This window comes from Dipteris shenzhenensis, chromosome 3 (assembly GCF_047967505.1).
Source record: "Dipteris shenzhenensis isolate YYH24624 ecotype China chromosome 3, Dip_SZ_1.0, whole genome shotgun sequence".
NCBI lineage: Eukaryota > Viridiplantae > Streptophyta > Polypodiopsida > Gleicheniales > Dipteridaceae > Dipteris > Dipteris shenzhenensis.
The window spans coordinates 25,788,684-25,811,704 of NC_141598.1; the positions used below are offsets into that span (position 1 = coordinate 25,788,684).

At 42.3% G+C, this 23,021-nt stretch overlaps 1 protein-coding gene across 2 annotated transcripts; it reads left to right on the forward strand.

The window, feature by feature from the left end:
• The first annotated feature begins 17,260 nt into the window (after positions 1-17,260).
• LOC147903563 (BTB/POZ domain-containing protein At1g67900-like) lies at positions 17,261-21,917 on the forward strand. 2 transcript variants are annotated; one of them, XM_087399869.1, is made up of 6 exons: positions 17,261-17,646; positions 17,762-17,846; positions 18,128-18,197; positions 18,883-20,166; positions 20,534-21,116; positions 21,422-21,917. In XM_087399869.1, exons 2-5 carry the CDS (start codon positions 17,770-17,772, stop codon positions 21,095-21,097), a joined length of 1,995 nt encoding a protein of 664 aa, XP_087255995.1. In that variant the 5' UTR covers positions 17,261-17,646; positions 17,762-17,769; the 3' UTR covers positions 21,098-21,116; positions 21,422-21,917. The 2 variants fall into 2 exon arrangements, with proteins under 2 accessions (XP_087255995.1, XP_087255987.1); XM_087399861.1 differs by having other exon boundaries at positions 20,534-21,917.
• The last annotated feature ends 1,104 nt before the right edge of the window (positions 21,918-23,021 follow it).

Genomic DNA, 23,021 nt, shown 5'->3' on the forward strand with positions numbered 1-23,021 from the left:
GCACCTGGTATTTGGTGTGATTCTCTCTTGCAGGCACTAGCATTTAGGATTTTGCTTTATTTGCATCATGGCATCCTCTTCCATGTCTGAAAAGGAGTTTTTCAGCATTAAAAAGTTTGATGGGACAAACTTTTCTTTGTGGAAAGAACAAATAAGGGATGTTCTTATTCAAAAGAAGCATTAAACCCTTGGCAAGTATTGAAGCTAAGCCTGCGGATATGTCTGAGGATGATTGGAGTGAGTTGGATGCATTAGCAAAGTCTACTATTAGACTTCATCTTGCAGAGTCAATTTATTTCACAGTAGTAAATGAGCAGACTACGGAAGATTTGTGGAAGAAACTGTGTGCCACTTATGAGAAGGAAACTGCCTCTAATAAAGTTTACCTCATGAAGAGGTTGTTTGAGCTGCAGATGAAGGAAGGGGTCTCCATTGCTTCTCACTTGAATGAATTCAATATTATTTTCAGCCAGCTTCAGGCTCAGAAAATGAATTTTGATGCGGAGACTAAGGCAATATTTCTCTTATGTTCATTGCCATCCTCATGGGATACCTTCCGTACAGCTGTCAGTAACTCTGCACCTGGTGGAGTGCTGAAATTTGATGATGTTGTGGGTAGCTTGTTGGCCGAGGAGATTAGATGGAAGTCTATGGATGGCAACAAGTAGGATGCAGCCTTAAATGTGCAAAGGGGTAGATCACAGTTCAGGGGGAAGTCCCAAGAAAGAGGGAAGTCTCATAGCAAATCCAGGGCACGGAACATTGAGTGTTACCATTGTGGCAAGAAAGGCCATATGAAAAAGGATTGCTACAAGCTGAAAAGAGAGCAAAAGGATAAGAAAAAGAATGCAAATTGGGGTGCAAATCAAAAGGAAGAGAGTCCAAGGGAGGACAAAGGAAAAGTGAAGATCGAGGAGATCAATGCAATCACACGTGATAGTGACAATGATGTTCTCTTCATGTCTAGTTTATCTGCAGAGTTGCTTACCACTTCAGATGATGCATATTCCCAGGATTGGATTTTGGATTCTGGTGCTTCATTCCATGTTACTCCCCATAGGGAATGGTTCTCCACTTATGATAGTGGAAAGACAGGTTGTGTGCATCTTGGAAATGACTATGCATGTGACATAGTGGGAGCAGGTGACATAAAGTTTTCTTTTGCAAATGGGTCTGCATTTGTTTTGAAACATGTGAGACATGTGCCTAAGCTGACCAAGAGTCTTATTTCAGTGGGTCAGCTAGATGATGCTGGTTTTCACACCACTTTTGGCTTTCAAAGTTGGAAAATTCAGAAGGGCTCTATGCTTTTGGCCAGGGGTGCCAAGTGTGGGACTTTGTATCCTTTACATGTATCAAGGGTATTTGATCATGTTGTTGCAATAACCGAGTAGCCAAGCACTTCTTTGTGGCATTGCAGGTTGGGGCACATGAGCCAGAATGGAATGAAACTCTTATGCCGTTTGGGTTATGTACCGCATTTGAGTTTCTCTGATTTTGAATTTTGTGAGCATTGTCTCTATGGAAAGCAGACTAAATCAGCCCATAAAAGAAGGGGAAAGAAAGAGTTTGAAAAGCTTGATTTGGTGCATTCAGACGTATGTGGTCCCATGCCTACACGGTCATTAGGCGGGGCTGAATACTATGTGACATTCATTGATGATGCAACTAGGAAAGTGTGGGCTTATGCTATAGCTCGGAAGAGTGATGTGTTCCAGGTATTTCAGAAATGGCTGGCCTTGGTTGAGAATCAGTCAGGTAGAACGCTTAAATGCCTACGGACTGACAATGGTGGAGAATATCTCTCTCATGACTTTCAGCATTTTTGTGATACTCGTGGGATTAAGAGGGAGCTTACATCCCCTCATACTCCAGAGCAAAATCCAGTTGCAGAAAAGATGAACCGTACCATTCAAGAAAGGTTGCAATGCATGCTTTCCAATGCAAGTCTTTCTGGTGGTTTTTGGGCTGAGGCAATGAAGACTGCAATGCATGTGATCAATAGATCACCTAGTAAGAGTTTGGATGGTAGTATTCCTGAAGAGGCATGGAGTGGAAAGAAGCCCTCTTACTCTCATTTGCATATATTTGGGTGTGAGGCATATGCACATGTGCCAAAAGAGCTTCGAAAGAAGTTAGATCCTAAGTCTAGGAAATGCATCTTTCTAGGTTATGGTGAAAGTGGAGAGATGGGCTATCGTCTCTGGGATCCAGAAGCAAAGAAGATCATACGCAGCCATGATGTGGTCTTCAATGAGAAGAAGATGCATAAGGCACCCATGAGGGATGTGGAAATGAGGAGAATCACTTTCTAGGATGTGAATCCACCTGCCTATGTTGATAGACAGCAAGTTGTCCATGCACCAAATGTGTAAGAAATGGTACCACCAAGTACTCCCACAGGTATACAATCAAGGGTAGATGATGGATCATCTATTGGTGGAAATGATGAGCCAAATGTGGCTGATATGCAGGTGGGACAGCAAGCTGAAATGCCATTGAGAAGATCATCTAGAGTGTCTAGACCACCTGATAGGTTCGTTCCAGGGGTAGACTATGTGATGCTTACTGATTGCGGGGAGCCTTCTTGCTACAGAGAGGCTATGATGCGTGAGGATCAACGCAAGTGGGAGTATGCTATGCAATCAGAGATGAGTTCACTTATGAAGAATAAGACTTGGGACTTGGTTTCTTTGCCACATGGAAAGAAAGCATTGCCATGTAAATGGGTCTACAAAATGAAGGTCACAGGTGATGATGTGCCTAGGTACAAGGCCCGTTTGGTTGCTAAAGGGTTCAAGCAAGAGAAGGGTGTGGACTTTGATGAGATATTCTCTCTGGTTGTGAAGATGACCACACTTAGATGCATGCTTGGACTAGTGGCATGAGAGGATATGGAGCTTATGCAGATGGATGTCAAGACAGCTTTCTTGCATGGGGATTTGCATGAGGAAATTTACATGGTGCAGCCGAAAGGCTTTGAAGAAAAGGGCAAAGAGCATTTAGTTTGCAAGCTGAAAAAGAGTCTCTATGGTCTTAAGCAAGCACCTAGAGAATGGTATCAGAAGTTTGATGCTTTCATTCGGTCCCAGGGTTTTAGAAGGAGTGAAATTGATCACTGCCTCTACACTAAAAGGGCTAAGGATAATAGCCTGATAATCTTGGCACTATATGTGGATGATATGCTATTGGCTAGCAAGAATACTTATGAGCTAGATGCATTAAAGGCCAAGTTGCATGAGGCCTTTGATATGAAGGATTTGGGACTTGCAGGTCATATTCTTGGTATGCACATCACGCGTGATCGGAGTAGGAAACTCCTTTGGCTTTCACAAAAAGAGTATGTTACAAAAGTATTGCAGCGTTTCAATATGGAGGGGGGGAAGGCAGTGAGTACTCCATTGCCTCCATATGTGAAACTGAGTCATACAGATAGTCCCAAATCAGATGAGGAAATGGCCATGATGGCCAAGGTTCCTTATGCATCAGCAGTTGGGAGTCTTATGTATGCTATGATAGCTACTAGACCAGACATTGCATTTGCAGTGGGAGTTGTTAGCCGGTATATGGCTAATCCAGGAAAGAGGCATTGGGAGGCAGTTAAGTGCATCATGAGGTACATGAAGGGTACCAAGGAGACGTGCATCTGCTTTGGTAAAGGAGACATGCGTGTACTTGGGTACACAGATTCAGACTATGCAGGGCATGTGGATAGTAGGAGATCCACTTCTGGTTATGTGTTCACCTTTGCAGGTGGTGCAGTGTCATGGATGTCTCGCGCACAAAAGTGTGTTGCTTTGTCTACCACAGAGGCTGAGTATGTTGCAGCCACAGAGGGTTGCAAGGAGACTATATGGCTTGATCGGCTAGTGGGAGATTTGGGGACTCATACAGGTGTACCGACATTGCATAGTGATTCCATGAGTGCTATTCAACTAGCACGGAATCCGGTCTTTCATGCAAAGACCAAACACATTGAGGTCAGGTACCATTTCATTAGGGAGGTACTTGAGGACAAGCGCATAGAGCTTGTCAAGGTTCATACAGATGATAACCCTGCAGATATGCTGACGAAGAGTCTACCTAGTCAGCGGTTTGAGTATTGTCGTGTATTGATGGGCATTGGATAGTATGCTCACTAGTTGTTCTCCCTTAAAGGCACATTGTACTTTAAGTGGGAGGTTGTGGGGGTTAAAGGTCACTGTGCCTTTACCCCGGTTATGTACAATACTCCAACACATATATAAATGAATGAAAAAAGAAGATTAGGGTGGTTCTGCACCCACCAAACTTGTGTGGCTCTCTGTCTCTCTCTCTCCTTCTTTCGTTCTTGCTTCCGTTGAGAGCACTCTCACATCATATAGAAAGATAACTTAGGAGCTATAATTATTGAGCCATAAAACTTCTATACATGTATGTTTGTAAAACCCAACTCATTCTTTAGAGTACTTACTCAGACGCAAAGGGCTGTCAACAAAGCTGACAAAGGTGTACGTGTAGTCCCCATTTTGCCCTGGATAGAAAATTCGTGTTCGCACACATTCATAATATCCCAGCCAGTGAACAATGATGGTCTGTGGTCCATCATCCCTATAAAGCTGGCAAGCTAGGACAACATAATATCCCAAATGGACTCGTCCATCCAAAGGATTGTGGACGTGGAGATTCATTAGAAACCTTGAATCAGGAACAGTCCTAAAAGACAAACAATAGCATGTTTTCCCACTCACATATAATCCAAAAAAACCTTTTGTTTTAACAAAAATAAGGCAACAAACAATGTACACGGTTCTTACCCAAGGTAGCTCTCCAGCTCAAGCAAATCCAACAACAGTTGCGCGCTCTCCAGAGATCCCCAGCCTACAGGATCTGCAAATTTCTAAAAGTGAGTGACTATACTATTAAACATGTCAACATAAAATGTGGTTGTCAAGCAACTATGTACCTTGCACCTACGCTCTTGTTTCGGTGACAAACGTGAACTGCCTAGACATCCTATCGCATTGCAAAAAAAGAATGCACATGTCAATCTACATATACTAGAAAAAACAATAGGCTTTGAAGAGAAAATAGCCTGTAGTGTATTGCAAACCCATAACTCAAATGAAAAATGAAATCCAAACATTATCAAGGACACAGTCATGAAATATTACATCTCACTTCATATTTGTATAAATAGCCAACATTCCCAAAGACCTATGATAGTTGGAATATTGAAAGAACTTAAAAAAAGCTATACAAAGATTACCGAAATGAAGATTTGCCACCCAAGAAAGTTTGAGGAGGGCTTGAAAGAGCAATGTCATACTCCTAGGCTCTTACTGTTGCCAATTGCAAAACTTCCTTGTACACAACATTTGTGGTAGAAGTATTATCCATCTCCTCGCCCCTGGCATCAGACGCACTCTACGAAATGAAAACCTTAACAGCGTTTGATGCTCGAATACGTGAAAATGCCACATATAGTTGGCCATGACTGAATACCGGTGTCGCCAAGTATAGCCCCAAAACAGACAATGTTTGGCCATGTGACTTATTGATTGTCATGCCAAATGCCAATCGGATAGGAAATTGCCGTCTCCTCATGTCAAATGGAAGTTTAAGGTTGGTCGGAATGAATGTTATCCTTGGAATAAACGTTCTATCACCAGCATTGGTACCAGTAATGATTTTAGCTTCTAACACTTTCGTGTGAAACTCTTTGCATATCAACCGTGTCCCATTGCACAAACCCTGGCGAGGATTCAAATTATGCAACAAAATTATAGGGGCATTCCTTTTCAAAACCAATCGATGCAGGGGATATCCACCACCAAGATCAAGACTGTTCAAATACTCGACTGCAAACAAAAAGGAATCTCCCCCTAAGTTGTCTACTAAGTCTGCACTTAGGTACTCCCTTTCCTCACCGGGCATTGCCTTCAATGCCGTAGCATTAATTGCATCAACGTCGATGTTTCGAGGTGCAAGAATAGCATGCTCTCGAAAGTATGGTGCACAGTCCAAAACAGTTGCAAGCACTCGATACACCCATCCAATGAGGCCTTCCATGGACTTTATCTCTAAAAGCATATGCGATGGAATCACAACAGCATCTTCTTTTGTACATCTATTTATCCCATTTCCAATGTCCAGAACCCATTGCATGAACTCTTGCTCAGCACAATTATCACCATTCCGCAGGACCCGCATATTCTGCGTCAACTTCAATACTGTAGTGTGACCCCAAATCCTTGAGTGGCATAAGGTAGCATTGACAATGTCCTCTCGTCTTGCCTTTGGAAGAACTGGCAAGACTTGTCTAAAATCCCCCCCCAACAATATCACCTTCCCACCAAAAAGTTGCTCATTGGACATGATATCTCACAATGTTCTGTCTAGTGCCTCGAAAGCAAACCGGTGAGTCATGGGTGCCTCATCCCATATTATCAGCCTAGCCATCTTCAAAACATCTGCGAGTTGACTATTAACCTTAATATTGCAACTACTAGTACCATCTGGCTCCAATGGTATCTTGAATCGTGAGTGTGCCATGTGTCCATTGGCTAGTAGCAATGCAGCAATCCGAGAAGATGCACATGCCAAAGCAATGAGCCTCCCCCCACGCAATCGAGAGAGCAAGAAATCATAGAGAAAGGTCTTTCCAGACCCTCCTATACCATCGAGAAAAAAGACCTCACCACCATCTCCATAGACCCTTGCCAAAATCTGATCGAATGCAGCACATTGACAGTGATTCAAGGACATTTCCATTTGCTAGGTAGTCTGTGCTTCTTTCACACAATCAAACATTCTTTCTTCTTGCAATAAGCCATTTCCCAGCTTCTGACAAAGATATTCTATCTACAACAGGCATTCCGTCAAACTCAGCCAACCTTCACCCATGTTGTTGAAGAATGTGCTCCAAGTACAATATAGCCTTCTTTATCGCTAGTTCACGACAACCAATTAAATTCCCCATACTTGATTCCAATATATATAAAAAATCATCCGAAAGCTCAGCGGAAAATTTTTCCCACAAAAGTCAAGGAGACGGCTCACAGAAAACCAATATTGTGACAAATAAGTGTCTCAATTGTGCACTATTTTGATAAAACACAGCCTCTTGCATACACACAAACCATTCATCATCACTCTCCAACAATCCCCGTGCTATGCATGCTGCCTTGAAAGTAGGATACACTTAACTATCAAAAGTACGTAGGTCATCAAAGGACTTGCATCCCGTGCACACATTAAGAAGCATACGCATGAAGTAGAGCTCACCAACTGAGGGGGAAATATTATACGTCCGACCAATGGTATTTCCCTTTTGTCTTCTAGTCCACCGCTTACTGGTTTTGTTCCAAACGAACTTGTCTGGCAAGTCACCATACAGCAAGTTGCTTGCGTCATATTGCAACTGATTGTAAGTGAACCATTCTGTGAGGGTGGTCTTTTGATTTTGTTCCCTGCCTACAACATTTTGCAAATCATCATCATCTCGAAAGATGACGTTATTGCGCATCAGAAGATGAACCTGCAATCTTTGCACATCGGGTTTTTCATTGTGCGTGGGATACTCGTAAATCCGCCAACATGCTTCTGATGCTGACAAGTAACGTGCATCCAAGTAACTACTAATCTCATCAATGCCACCGTCAACTGTGTTGTGCAAATGCCCTTGCTCTCCTGCATTATTTAGCTGCATCCTGATAATGGCTCTGTCATGACCTTTGTACACATATTTATACAAATACTTAACTGTAGTGATTGTGGAGCATATTTCAACATTTATGTGTGCCTTGTACTTCACGGAGAGGAAAGGATTAAATGGCACGATCCAACGATTATCAATCACACCCCCTTTCACTTGTATCTTTCTACCATCATCACGACGCATGTAAACTGGATAGACATCGTTCCCAACAATAGTAGTCTATGAGAATCCACGCTCAATCCACATGGATAATGACGAATGCATTTTCCATCAACCATGCAAGCTGCAGATGGATTTAGTGCACCACATGGACCATGGACATTACATTATCATGTAACTCTGGGAACATTGCCTTATCTGGCAACTCTGCACACACTAATCGGTCATAGTGACTGATCTCCATGGGTTTGAAACCACCTTCTAATATCAACAATATGTGTGAGTGTGGCAGACCTCTCTTTTGAAACTTATCACACTCACATATCCAGCCACCTCCCCAAACAAATTATGTTTTGTAATTGACTGCATCATGTCCTTATGCTTTTGGAAAAACACACGGGCTGTCAAATCTGGACGGTCTTGCGCAGTTTGCCCCGGCAACAATGCTATAGATATTTCAAGCCATTTGGGATTACAGGTGAATGTTATGAATAAATCAGGTTTGCCCCTTTTCCTGACAATTGCCATAGCATCTTGGTATAGCTGGCACATATACCGAGGCCCTCTCGTAAAAGAAGAAGGCAACACCACCCTATGCCCTGTAGCATTGCCAAGCACAGTACGTGTCCCATCAGCTGTATTCACCATGTCCATCAACCCTTGATAGACTTCAACGCGTAGGGAAGCTTGGTTGTTTCGTATCCACACCAACCTGGACTCTTCCATGCTACTGTAGGCATCAACCATGTATTGCTGCAGTAATCTACCCCCACGCAAAAGACATGCATTTGTATCATATCTCACTTGCAAACGATATGCGTAGTATTGTCTCTGGGTGACACAACTCTGTCCACGTATCTCGTGCAATGTTGTGTGATTAGGAACATCACTATATGGGATATATGGATGCCAACCATCTTCCCCCCGAGGGAACAAAAGAACATACATGAGAGGAATTATGATCGGTGCAAATTAGATATTCTATGCACAAACCCATTGCGGCTAATAATCTGAATGCCAATATCGAAGTCATCCCCTTGTCCTGGCATGATTGCAGCAACCTGGCTAGCCATAGGAGCCAAGTACTACCTTGAGGTGGAGTGGCTCTCACAAATAACCATCCTCAGGTTTGTATGTGGATTTGTTCTTAGCACTTGCCCAATAGCCATCAATGCACTGGCATATGGATTGCACTCGTGCATCATCCTCTGCAACAACTCCAAAATACTTGGATCCAAACCAGGCATCCCATGCCAACGGTGTTCTAGTTCATGATCAGTGTCATACACGTACAACTGTGTAAAACGTGGCATCTCTTGCCTAGCCTCATCGGGCAACAAATTTTCAACCTGATGATACACACTACCATGGACCCGAAAGTTTTGTATACCCCCATTCCCACGGAACATTTGATCAACATGGGCTCCCAATGAAACAAATTCCATGGCACTATTATAAGCCCTAATGTTTTTCTTAAACAGTCTGCTTCTAACATCATGTCCGTGTAGTAGAACTCTCAAAATCTCTGGTGGTTCTTCTAACGGCAACAATGACACACGACCAACTTTGCAACAGTGCTTGCCCACAACTTGATGCATATGCATTCGCGTCTCTTGTTTCCACAGTTGAGCTTGGCAAAAGCTGCATGTATGATCCATGGATCCGAGTGCATGAAGAGAAGGAGCATTGAAGACCAATGGATACAAAGATGGGTGCTCTACATTTTCCCTTAACAGAAAAGCATGCAAGATAGAGAGGCTCCCCCCTGTACCCAAAATCATAGCCCTGTTGTGAACAACAGGCCTTCGAGCTCTTAAATGAGTAGCATCCCTGGTAGCATCCATTTGAGTAGTTGTACGTACTATTGGAGCAAGTTCATGCTCATTACCTACTATTGGCGAAGTATGGGGGTCCATCGTATTTTCAATAATGCACGCTACATTACTGTGCCCATGCATTTGATTCTCTTGTCTGCATAGGCCAACTTCTACATCCATAGATTCCACTGGCGAAGTATGGGGGTCCATCGTATTTTCAACAATGCACGCTACATTACTGTGCCCATGCATTTGATTCTTTGTTTGCATAGGCCAACTTCTACATCCATAGATTCCGCTGCCACCCTCACGCTTCTAGCAACTTGTGTTCTCGACCTTGTTCTTTGTATAGCATAAACACGACGGGCCGCCCGTGTTGAATCCATTTGAGTAGTTGTACCTATTATTGGAGCATGTTCATGCTCATTATCTACAGTTGGTAAAGTATTGACGTCCATTGTATTTTCAACAATGCACGCTACATTACTGTGCCCATGCATTTGATTCTGTTGTCTGCGAAGGTCGTCTTCTACATCCATAGATTCCACAGCCACCCTCACGCTTCTAACTCCTTGTTTTTTCAACCTTGTTCTTTGTATAGCATAACTATGATGGGCCACCCGCGCTGAATCCATTTGAGTAGGTGTACCTATCCACTGAAGCATGTTGATGCACTCTACCTACTGTTACTGAAGTATTGAGGTCCATTTTATTTTCAGCCACAATGCACGCTACATTACTGCATCCATGTATTTGATTATGTTGACTGCAAAGTCCTACTTCTACACCCATAGATTCCACAGCCACCCTCATGCTTCTAGCACCTTGTGTTTTAGACCTTGTTCTTTGTATAGCATAAGCGCGACGGGCCGCCCGCGTTGAATCCAACAATCTTCTCCTATGAGAATGTATTGAACGTAGCCTCTCTTCTATTTGTCTTGCCATCTTCTATATCCACTCAACCAACTACATAAATATCTATTCCTCAAAGGGAAAAATAGCTTAATCAAATAACTTATGCATCATCCCTAACCATGACAAAATTGATGTATCTCGACCAATGTGCCCTAAGGAAGAAAATAATTTAGAAAAGCAAGAAGCAAGGTTAATTAGCAAAGCCATCCTTTTCCCATCTATCTAAAATTGAGAGCAGACCATCTATGCATTTAACTCATAGTGTCCCATGACCAAGTTTCAGTGTGTCACTATCTTTGGTATGAGTAATGCTCATATTTTTTCAACATATGAGCAAAATACAATACCATATGTGCAACCATCATTTGAAACATAAAAACCAAAGCTAACATATCTAAAAACTCAAAGTTGACCATCTCAAGAAACGATGTGTGCATGAATGAATATTTTCAAATAAAAAAGTATAAGCATTGCATCAACATTTATGCGAATACATGATGCAAAAAATTACAAATATTTGGGTATATCTTAAATAAAACGAAAATGGGAAGGAACAATAGGCAATTGAAATATTGAATTAAATTAGCTTCCATTGCCATATATACGTCAAATGAAAGTAAATATAATCATTTGCAAAAAACTTGTCTTGCCAAATAACATAAGGGCAACCCAACTACAAGAATCCCATAGAAGCATTTGGGGTTCCAGTACAAAAAGTGACATAAAAGTCTCAGGAGTCTCTTAATTGTCACGAGTTGCGACCTGCTCTAGTTTACGGCTCATCCTGGTCATCAAAGCAGTTAGCCTATTTAAACCAACTTTGAACATTGACACCTCAGTGGACAGTAGCTGAACTTGTTCTTTCAGCTTATTAACTTGTAGTCTACACCCATTCTCACATACAATTGCCCCTTCTCCACCTCTCCCCAAAATTTGCTGCATCCATTGATTAGAGTCCTTATAGCTTTAACATATGGAGAGATAAATCCATCACTACTCTCTCTCTCTCTCTCTCTCTCTCTCTCTCTCTCGCCTCCATTACCTTTTTGAAAAAAATTGGTTCTTAGTTCAGTTTTCCCCTCCCAAGAATCTAAGTGTCCACAAATTATAAGATAAGAATGGTTTCAATGAATGTAGCTTGTCTTAAACGATGCAAACTCACACACACACACACAATGTGTCATAAGGAAGCAAAGAATTCATGAATTATCAGATCGGAATGGTTTCAATGATTTTTGAAAATGTAGCTTGTCTTAAACGATGCAAAAACACACACACACACACACAATGTGTCCTAAGGAAGCAACGAATTCGCGAATTATAAAATTGGAATGGTTTCAATGATTTTGAAAATGTAGCTTGTCTTAAACGATGCAAACACACACACACACACACACACACAATGTGTCCTAAGGAAGCAAAGAATTCCAAATAGAAAGCAAAGTCAATTGGAAAAAAAGTAATCACCTACCTAGATAAACAAAAGTTGTGGAGAGAAGCTAGTGCTAGTCCAACAATAAAATGAAGCACCTGCAAGAAAAACAACCCAAAAAAAAAGTAAAGCTAAGCGAACTGTACATCTCTCTCTCTCTCTCTCTCTCTCTCTCTCTCTCTCTCTTCCATTATCATTTCAAAATATGGTTCTGAAATCAGTTTCCCCCTCCCAAAACAGTAGCAGCGTCCATGAATTATAAGATCAAAATGGTTTCGATGATCATCACAAAGAAATATGTTTAATGGCTTTAGATTCTTGTGAATGAAGCTAAGCCAACCTATTAAAACACAATGCTTAGATGCCTTCTCAAGTTCACAGATGGTAGGTTCATCATCATCCAATTGGCTTAGAGTTCCTAAGGATGTGGCAGAAGGAGGTAGACATCATGGGGTGTGTCAGAATGAAAAATTCAATTGCAAAGCAAAGTATAGGAAACCCTCTCGAGATGTAGCTTCACCTAATATCCAATTGCCTCACCACTCGAGGTTAGTTCTCATGGCTATAGTGCACATGACATGAAACATACATAATCCTTTACTGTCGTTAAGAGGTTGATTAGATCACTTAGGGCAAGGGTGTAGGCTTGTCTCTAAACATACTATTTTCTCATCAAGGTGCTCCTGGGAAAGATACAATTAACTTCGGAGCTTACTTATCCAACCACATCATGGACTTGTCTCTAACTAATACACTAACTTATTTCAATTCCTCTCTCTCTCTCCCTCTCTCTCTCTCTCTCTCTCTCTCTCTCTCTCTCTCTCTCCTCTATTATCTTTTAGTTCTTCCGTCTCAATAATATAATCATCTACAAACTATAAGATCACCTAATATCCAATCGCCTCACCTCTCGAGGTTAGTTCTCATGGCTATAGTGCACATGACATGAAACAAACACACACACACACACACACACACACACACACACAATGTGTCCTAAGGAAGCAAAGAATTCCAAATAGAAAGCAAGGTCAGTTGGAAAAAAAGTAATCACCTACTTGGATAAACAAAAGTTGTGGAGAGAAGCTAGTGCTAGTCCAACAATAAAATGAAGCACCTGCAAGAAAAACAACCCAAAAAAAAAGTAAAGCTAAGCGAACTGTACATCTCTCTCTCTCTCTCTCTCTCTCTCTCTCTCTCTTCCATTATCATTTCAAAATATGGTTCTGAAATCAGTTTCCCCCTCCCAAAACAGTAGCAGCGTCCATGAATTATAAGATCAAAATGGTTTCGATGATCATCACAAAGAAATATGTTTAATGGCTTTAGATTCTTGTGAATGAAGCTAAGCCAACCTATTAAAACACAATGCTTAGATGCCTTCTCAAGTTCACAGATGGTAGGTTCATCATCATCCAATTGGCTTAGAGTTCCTAAGGATGTGGCAGAAGGAGGTAGACATCATGGGGTGTGTCAGAATGAAAAATCCAATTGCAAAGCAAATGGCTGTAGCCCTTGATTTAAAAGTACAGGAAACCCTCTCGAGATGTAGCTTCACCTAATATCCAATCGCCTCACCTCTCGAGGTTAGTTCTCATGGCTATAGTGCACATGACATGAAACATACATAATCCTTTACTCTCGTTAAGAGGTTGATTAGATCACTTAGGGCAAGGGTGTAGGCTTGTCTCTAGACATACTGTTTTCTCATCAAGGTGCTCCTGGAAAAGATACAATTAACTTTGGAGCTTACTTATCCAACCACATCATGGACTTGTCTCTAACTAATACACTAACTTATTTCAATTCCTCTCTCTCTCTCTCTCTCTCTCTCTCTCTCTCTCTCTGTCTAGACCCACCTATCATCCAATCGCCTCACGTCTCGTGCTTAGCTCTCAAGGCTAGCTTCTCAAATATGAGGTTAGATTAGATCACTTAGGGTAGAGGGTGCAAGCTTGTCTCTAGACATACTGCAAGCTCATCAAGATGCTCCTAGGAAAGATACAATTAACTTCGATGATTAGTGGTCCAACCACATCATGGCCTTGTCTCTAACTAATACACTAACTTAATTCACTTTCCCCTCTCTCTCTCTCTCTCTCTCTCTCCCCTCCACTATCTTTTAGTTCTTCCGTCTCAATAATATAATCGTCTACAAACTATAAGATCATAATGATTTGGATGATTTTACAAAATGTAGCTTGTCTTAAACGATGCAGATGTAGCTTGAACATATGGATAGATAAATCAATCACTACTCTCTCTCTCTCTCTCTCTCTCTCTCTCTCTCTCTCCTCCATTACCTTCTTGAAAAAATGGTTCTTAGTTCGTTTTTCCCCTCCCAAGAATCTAAGCATCCACGAATTATAAGATCGGAATGGTTTAATTGATTTTGAAAATGTAGCTTGTCTTTAACAATGCAAACACACAAACACACACACACACACAATGTGTCCTAAGGAAGCAAAGAATTCATGAATTATAAGATCGAAATGGTTTCAGTGATTTTGAAAATGTAGCTTGTCTTAAACGATGCAAACACACACACGCACACACAATGTGTCCTAAGGAAGCAAAGAATTCACGAATTATCAGATTGGAATGGTTTTAATGATTTTGAAAATGTAACTTGTCTTAAATGATGCAAACACACACACACACACACACACACACAATGTGTCCTAAGGAAGCAAAGAATTCCAAATAAAAAGCAAGGGTGATTGGAAAAAAGGTAATCACCTACCTTGTAGGTTGTCCTAACTGATGCAAATGTAGCTTTATAAGATAGATTGCAAATGTAACTTCCGTCTCGTGCTCTCTCTCTCTCTCTCTCTCTCTCTCTCTCTCTCTCTCTCTCTCTCCCTTCCCTCTCTCTCTCTCTCTCTCCTCCAATATCTTTTGTAAATACGGTTCTTAGTTCAATTTTTCCCTCTCTCCTCCAATATCTATTTTAAAAACGGTTCTTATTTCAATTCCTCTCTCTCTCTCTCTCTCTCTCTCTCTCTCTTTCTTTCGATGTAACCCCACCTATCATCCAATCGCCTCACGTCTCGAGCAAATGTAGCTTCTGTCTCGTGCTCTCTCTCTCTCTCTCTCTCTCTCTCTCTCTCTCTCTCTCCCTTCTCTCTCTCTTTCTCTCTCTCTCTCCTCCAATATCTTTTGTAAATACGGTTCTTAGTTCAAATTTTCCCTCTCTCCTCCAATATCTATTGTAAAAACGGTTCTTATTTCCCTCTCTCTCTCTCTCTCTCTGTCTCTCCTCCATTATCTTTTAGTTCTTCCGTCTCAATAATAGCGAGAGAGAGAGAGAGAGACAGAGAGAGAGAGGGGGGGCGGGGGAGGGGGAGGGTTTAAATGACTAATGACACTATCTCTCAAAATGCACATCTCAACACACACACACACACACACACACACACACAAAACCCATAGCTAGAGGTGTTAACACATGCACACACATAATCTCTCTCTCTCTCTCTCTAAAAATGGCATGTACACTTCTATGGATGCTATAGATAGAGGCTAGAGGCACAAAAATACAAAACTTCAAATGCCACTATCTCCCAAAATGCGCGTAAGACTGGTGCGTAAGACTGTGTGTGTGCGTGTATGTGTGTGTGTGTGTATGTATGTGTTAACACCTCTAGGTATGGGTTTTTCTGTGTGTCTGTATTGAGATGTGCATCTCGACAGATAGTGTCGAAAGTCATTTGCAATAGATAGAGGGTAGAGGTACAAAAGTGCATGCTTTTCTACCCAAGTAAGAGAAACATATGTGGAAGAAGGGGGGGGGGGAGAATCTCTCTCTCTCTCTCACAAACACACACACATAATCTCTCTCTCTCTCTCTCTCTCCCCCCCCTCTCTCTCTCTCTCAAAAAAGAAAAAAGAAAAAAGAATACAATGCTTAAAAAACCTCTTGACGTATGACTTAGAAAAACAATGCATTGAAGCTTTACATCCAAGGAAAGAGCAGGAGAGAGCCTTCAAAGAGAGCTGTCGAACAGAAACTCCAACAGAGAACTGCAGTAGCGCAGAGCACGGAGAGCATGGAGGTTTCTCTCTTCGTTTTTGGATTCCCATCAAACGATCCTGGGCATAACCCCGGGCGCAAAGAATAAATGAAGTCCGATATGCAATTCGTCGGAATTGCCTTGTCCAACGGATCTGCGTGCGCCTGACGATCTGCGTGCAGCCTGACGGTGACGCAGGTGATGGGAGGGCAATGGAACGGACCGCGACGGAGCTGGAGGGAGCAGTAACAGAACGGAGCGGGACAACAGGCAGCAGAACGGAGCGGAACGCGCAGAGCGGGAGAGGGTGAGGGTGTGCGAGGACTGTGAGGAGGGAGCCGTGAGGATGGAGGGTACATAGCCCAAGAGCTGTGGCGGTTGATGCTGATTGCATTCGTTGCATTTCATTCAAAATTCCCTCCTCCCTCCCCTCGTCGTCGTTTTGCTCTCCCTCCCCTCGTCGTCGTTTTGCTCTCCCTCCCCTCATCGTCGTTTTGCTCTCCCTCCCCTCGCGACACGTGGCGAAACGTCGTCGTTTTGCTCTCCCTCCCCTCGTGACACGTGGCGGTCCTCCTCCCTCCTTAAGAGATAGAATAGATGGGTTTTTCTTGTGGAACTTTTTAGCTTGTAAGAGGCAAAAAATACAAAAAAAAGTTAAAGTGTGTTAAGTGTGGTATGCATGCATTTATGTACAACACACACACACACACACACTCATTTTGGTGAAATCCTTTTGTCATCATATTCCAAGAAACAATCTTAAAAGAAATTGTGTGTGTGTGTGTGTGTGTGTGTATGTGTGTGTGTAAAATTGATCACAAAAAAAAAAAGTGTGTGTAAAATTGAAGTGTGGTAAAAAAAGGGAGGGAAGTGAGGGAATTGAAGGAGGCGATGGATGGTACAAATGAGGGAGATGGGGGAAGGTGGGGGAGGTGGGGCCAAGGAAGCAAATGGTGAATGTGATATATAAATGCAGAGACAAAACACAGAGGGTGATAGAAGAGAAGAGGAGCAGTTGCTACCGACAAGAGGAGCAAGAGCAACAACAACAACAACAAGAATAAGGCCCTCTCTTCTTGAATGACCCAACAGTGAGAGTGAGTGTGTGTGTGAGAGAGAGAGAGAGAGACCTCATCCTCATCCTTTCTCCCACAATCCAGCTCCCCCTTCATTGCTTTCCTTCCTTTCCTGCTTCACTCCTCTCCAGCCTCTTCTTCTTCCCCTTCCTTTCTTCCCTTCTTTGCTCCTCTTTTGCCATCTCTCTCTCTCTTTTCAACCATTGTTTTCTCCTTTACCGCCTCCTCCTTTTTGCCCTCCCATGCTCGTTTTACAGTCACTTCGCCCCGCTACAGCATTGGCATCCACACTTTTAACGCTTTCTTCCAGTTGTCAACCCCCCTGATTCTCCCTCCACCGCCCTCTCATTCGTCTCCTCCTGCACACCAGGACGAATCACTCCAGCTCTGCCTTTTAAATGTGAAGCCCGAATTGAACAAGCTACTGGGATGGTTTCCCCTTAGAGCTTAGACATCTTCTTTGCAAGCTATGGATTCTGATTCGAGGGTCTCTCAACTGCCCGAGAGAGCCCGAGAGCTCTCCTGCCGTTTGCAGGTGTGACCTCTTTTTGAAGAGTCTCGCATCCACAATTTTGCTGTCCATTGAGGCCAAGTGGAAGAGTGCATTCCATCCTTGAAAACTTGCTCTGACCTGCCATGCTCTTTTACAGCGTTGGAGATGAATGCAACGGCAATCATGAAGTACATGAAACTGGGACTCAAGCCAGACATATTCCAAACAGACGGGAACGTTACGTGAGTATTGCTTGCAAAATGACCTCACACAGCCGTCTCGCCGTTGAGCGGCAGTCAGCGTGTTCTGTAAAGTTTATGTGCAGTGTACCGCTGATTTTATGAGGATAACTGAAGTCGCGACTTCTACCTCTTTCAAGGAAAGCTGAAATTTGATGTGCGCTCAATAGACTAACTTGTAAATATCATTAAGCTTTCACTTTTAAAGTTTTCAGGCAGGTCGATGCGATTAGCGCACTAGGCTTCAACTTTTGAAACATTTCTCTCATTTATGTTGTTTGCAGGACTGTCGCTACAGAATTGTCCAGTGATATCGTTTTCGTCGTACAGGGGTCGAAATACCATATGCATAAGGTATGGGAAAACGCAACCGAATGTCGTATAAAGTGAGTGTTTCCACAATGTCCATGCTCGTCCGTCTCTTTGTTTTAAGCAAGGGGTAGAAGCGCCTTTTCAATATGCTTTTTCCTGTGAAATACGCTCCACACATCTGACGCTTGATTAATATTAGCATTAATGTCGTATTTCGTTTATGCTGTTCGTCCTAGTTCTTCGCTTTTGTTTTTGGGTAATGGTTGGTTCTAGGGCGTGTGGAAGGATGGAAAGGGCAGGGTGAAAGATTCGAATGTTAGCGAAGTTGGTAAGAGGGAAACAATTCATCAATAATCTAGCAATATTTCCATCGAATATCAGTTGGATTTGGAAAATGGAGCTGCCAATTTTTTTTACTCAACCAATATTACATACGTCATGGTGGGTGTGATCCTAGTGATAGAGAGAGAGAGAGAGAGAGAGAGAGAGAGATGTATGTCAATCAATGTTCTGTCTTACTATTCATAGGCCGCCTGTTAAATGTCCTCATTGAAATGCATGAGTTGAAAGATATTTTGAACTCTTTTAAAAGAACGGTACTATACAAATAGTGTTCATTAAGGGAACGGCCCTAGCTAAATAGGATTGCTGCTTGTGCTTTTGGTAATATTTTAGGCTTGCAAATGGATTTTGTACTATACTGATAAACATTGTATGCTAACTCCAGTATCCTCTATTATCAAAGTGTGCCCGACTTCAAAGGTTAGTGATAAAAAACAATGAAACTGCGAAGGATGAGATACAAATTCCAGATATTCCAGGGGGTGCAGAGGCTTTTGAGCTTTGTGCCAAGTTTTGCTATGGAATCATTATCACACTTAATGCCTTCAATGTCCTGGCAGTCCGGTGTGCAGCTGAGTACCTAGAGATGACTGAGTTGATGGAGAAGGGAAACCTTTGCTTCAAACTAGAGGTGTTTCTGAATTCAAGTGTTTTTCGGAGCTGGAAGGATTCAATCATCAGCCTGCAATCTACTAAGGCACTGCTCCCTTGGTCAGAGGATTTAAAGATGGTCAGCAGATGCATCGATTCCATTGCTTCTAAAACTTCCGTGGATCCAACGAAGGTGGAGTGGTCTTTTACTCATACCAGAACCCCTCCATCTAGTAAGCAGCTGGTCTCTCAAGGCTCAAGTCCTCCATGGAATGGCATCCAAAGTGACCGAAATCAGATGGTTCCTAAAGACTGGTGGGTGGAAGACATATGCGAGCTAGATATCGATCTATATTGGAGAGTAATGTTGGCCATCAAGTCAAAAGGAAGAATGAGTCCTGAGCTGATTGGGGAAGCACTGAGAGTCTATGCATATAGATGGTTACCTGGGGTTTCCAAGGATCAGAATCTGGTAGAAACAGTACGGGGTGGCAGTGGGGGGTTTGGTGATGATTATGTGGAGACGGCAGCAAAGCACAGACTTCTCTTGGAGACGATTGTCAGCCTTTTACCTTCTGAGAAGGCATCCTCCTGTGGGTTTTTATTGAAACTACTCAAAGCAGCTACTATATTGGGTGCCGCACCGTCTTCTAAAATGGAGCTTGCAAGAAGAATAGGCTTGCAGTTGGAGGAGGCATCACTTAACGATCTCTTGATTCCATCTCTTTCATATGCTAGTGATTCTCTGTATGACGTTGATTTGGTCCAATGCATCTTGGAGCATTTCATGATGCAGGATCAGAGTCCTCCCCTGAGTCCCAACAGGACGCCGGAGCCTTATGAAAGGCGCAAATCTCGTTCTGCTGAGCATTTAGACTTTGTCGAAAGTCGAAGATCTACTTCTGCAACTCATAGCTCCAAGCTCAGGGTTGCAAAGCTTATTGATGGTTATCTTGCTGAGATTGCTCGTGACACAAATTTGAGTTTGTCAAAGTTCATTGCACTTGCTGAGTTAATCCCTGATTTTGCACGGCCTGTTCATGATAGCCTCTACAGAGCCATTGATGTTTATCTTAAGGTAAGGCGAGGATGTTGTAATAGACTCATAAATGTACTTACTTAAGATTGCAGTGGGAATTGGTAGATGTGAAAAAATAAAAGTGGAGAGAGGTGTTCTGTAGCCATGGAATAAAGCTTGGTTTGACAGTTTGACATTTTCTCGAGTGTCTAGTGCATTGAATGTACGAGGGGAAGGGAGTGGAGGGAGGGCTTTTGTGCAAAATATATTGGGACATCTGAATCTGAATTGCATGCATTGGGTTTGCTTGGTTCCCAGCCTTTAGGACAGTACTTGAACCTCTCTGTGTGTTTGCAGGGCTCTGTTATGATCTTTTTGTTGAGATTTTGCAAGTGAGAGGACTAAGAGAAATATTTATATTTGGCAGGAGCATCCAGGGCTTACAAAGAATGAAAGGAAGAAAATCTGCAGACTTATGGACTGCAAAAAACTATCCATGGATGCATGCATGCATGCAGCACAGAATGAACGCCTGCCACTACGTGTAGTTGTTCAAGTTTTGTTCTTTGAGCAGGTAAGGACGGCCATGACTGGGGGCTTCCTTGCAAATGATCTACCAAGCAACTTAAAGGCGCTTTTGCCCCGAGAAGCAAGCCGGAATGAGAGGTGTAGGTCAGTCATCCCAGAAGATGATTGGGAAGCAGTACAACAAGATTTTACCGCACTGAAGGGTGACTTGGATAACATGAAGAAAAGGATTGCAGAAGCAGAGAGAGAGAGAATCTCAATGCAGCGGCAAGTGGTGAAGCATTCAAAATCGAGACATCTGTTCTCCCATCCAAGGAAGATGCTTAGCAAGTTATGGTTGACAGTAAACCGATCTGTGAGCAGAACTGGTGGGTCAACTGGGAGTCCTGGGAGCCCAATTGGAACCATGCAATCAGGTGAAAAGCAAACCACGCCACGAAGAAGGCGTCATTCTGTTTCATGAGTAGTAGATGCCTTTTCAGGTAAGTGGTTTTGGTGTACGTACAGCACTGCAGGGTTATTGCTATCATTTTACAAATACTCCTCTTCCCATCTTTGTATGGCATCGTAACGACTGCCATTGGTTCTATAATTGGAATTTGTGGCTCTGTAATTCAATTATTTATTTATTAAACGGTCTTGTTGCAGCTGGTCGTTCTAACAAAAGATATGAAGACATTGCAATAAATGTAAAATGCCAGAAGAGCGTCTCGGAATGTGTCCTGCTATAAGCATGGAACACCTGCTTTGTGGTTGTAATCAATATTGGAGCATGTAACTGCAACAGGTAGTTTGACTATTTGTATATATGCTGGGAAGATAGTAGTAAGCTGGATCATAGTACCTGCAGCTTTTACTTCGTAAGGCATGTACTTGAGATGGACTCCTCACCGTGGCTGCTCACCGTGGCTGGTTGATCTTGCAATACATGGATACAGAGGGAAGATAGCAGTACGCTAGAGCGGGGACCTGCACATTATTCTGGAGTTGGAAAATATACACCAGAGCTGGAAAAGGGCCTTCATAGAATATGTGGCTGTGGTGTGAAACAGACCACTGTCTTTTGTATTAGAGCATGTACAGGGGCTGTTGGTGCTACAGTCTGCTGAAAAGCTTATCAGCATTCTGCAACAAATGTACAAATGCTGGAAAGGCGGCATTAAGCTAGGTCTCCAGCAACATACGTCCTGTTGTAAAGCTGCTTCTAAAATGGGCTTTGTGCATCTATGGATTATCAAAGTCAATTGTACGATATAATTTGATAAGCATCAATGGGAACTGTTAAAGCTATTTTCATCACATAAATCTCAAGACAACGAGAGCATTTGGGTCTAATTTATTGATGGAGTGTTGTTAGGATGACTCGAAATTTCCTGTTTTTTCAATACAAGCATTGAGAACATGTTAGTGTAAATATGACAACGTATGCTCCATAGTCAATGTATGAGAAATCAAATTTACGGATGGAACGGAGTTCAAGTAAGTAATCGAGAAGATGAGGATTTTAACATCATTATACCACTACCTACTATGCTTCCTATACACGGATTGCACAGTGTTAGATAAACAAGAGATAATGAATGAGCAGGCGTAGCATTTAGTGGTGTTAGCTACTCACTCTCTCCAACGCTTTTGGAATTAAAAGTCAGGAGTTCGAAGGGAGCGATACATGCGGTCGCTAGAAAAGTAATAATCAAGGCAATAGAGGTTCTAAGCTCCCTAAGAGCTCTGCAAGAAGTGAAGAGAGAACGTGTGACCGTGTCGTGAGCTAACAGGCCCGTGAGCTCACGAGCCTCGAGAAGAGAATGCAATCTGGGCTTGCAAATGTTACAAAATTTTAGGGAATTTCCAAAATGAACCCTCTCCCAGTATTGACAAGGCTGGGCCACGTTGGCGTTAGCAGATACGCATTATTCTTTCATGGGTTCATAGACCCTCTTTTTCCCCTCCATGACACGTAACTTGAAGAGCATCAAGTCTCTCTTAACAATGCATGTGTATCATCACTTGATCAATCGGTTTATGGTTGTTTAGCATTATTGCCTGATTTATTTTAGGTTACTAAGCACATCATTAGCTTTGTTATTCCTCTTACAATATCCTTTGGTCCATGCAGTTTTCACAGCTACTGAAGGGTTAAATGCCTAGATATCCTACTTCAAAACCTCACATGGGTTATGCTGATATTTTTGCAAATCATTACTACATTATGCCAACACTTGATGCTAGTTTTTGCACACATGAATGGCCTTTAATCTAGATACCTATAATGTAGTTTTTAAATCATATTTCATGCTGTTGTCTGACAACAATGATCTGTCGACTTTTTGTTAACATTTATTTTTTATATGCAATATAAATCCATCATGTTCAAGTCTAGTCCTTGC

What these genes read in the sequence shown, in the direction of transcription:
- LOC147903563 (XM_087399861.1), top strand. Translation starts at nt 17,770, where the DNA reads ATGAATGCAACGGCAATCATGAAGTACATGAAACTGGGACTCAAGCCA. An exon ending in CAAACAGACGGGAACGTTAC is followed by an intron (nt 17,847 to 18,127) that starts GTGAGTATTGCT and finishes TGTTGTTTGCAG; the next exon opens with GACTGTCGCTACAGAATTGT. An exon ending in CCATTGATGTTTATCTTAAG is followed by an intron (nt 20,167 to 20,533) that starts GTAAGGCGAGGA and finishes TATATTTGGCAG; the next exon opens with GAGCATCCAGGGCTTACAAA.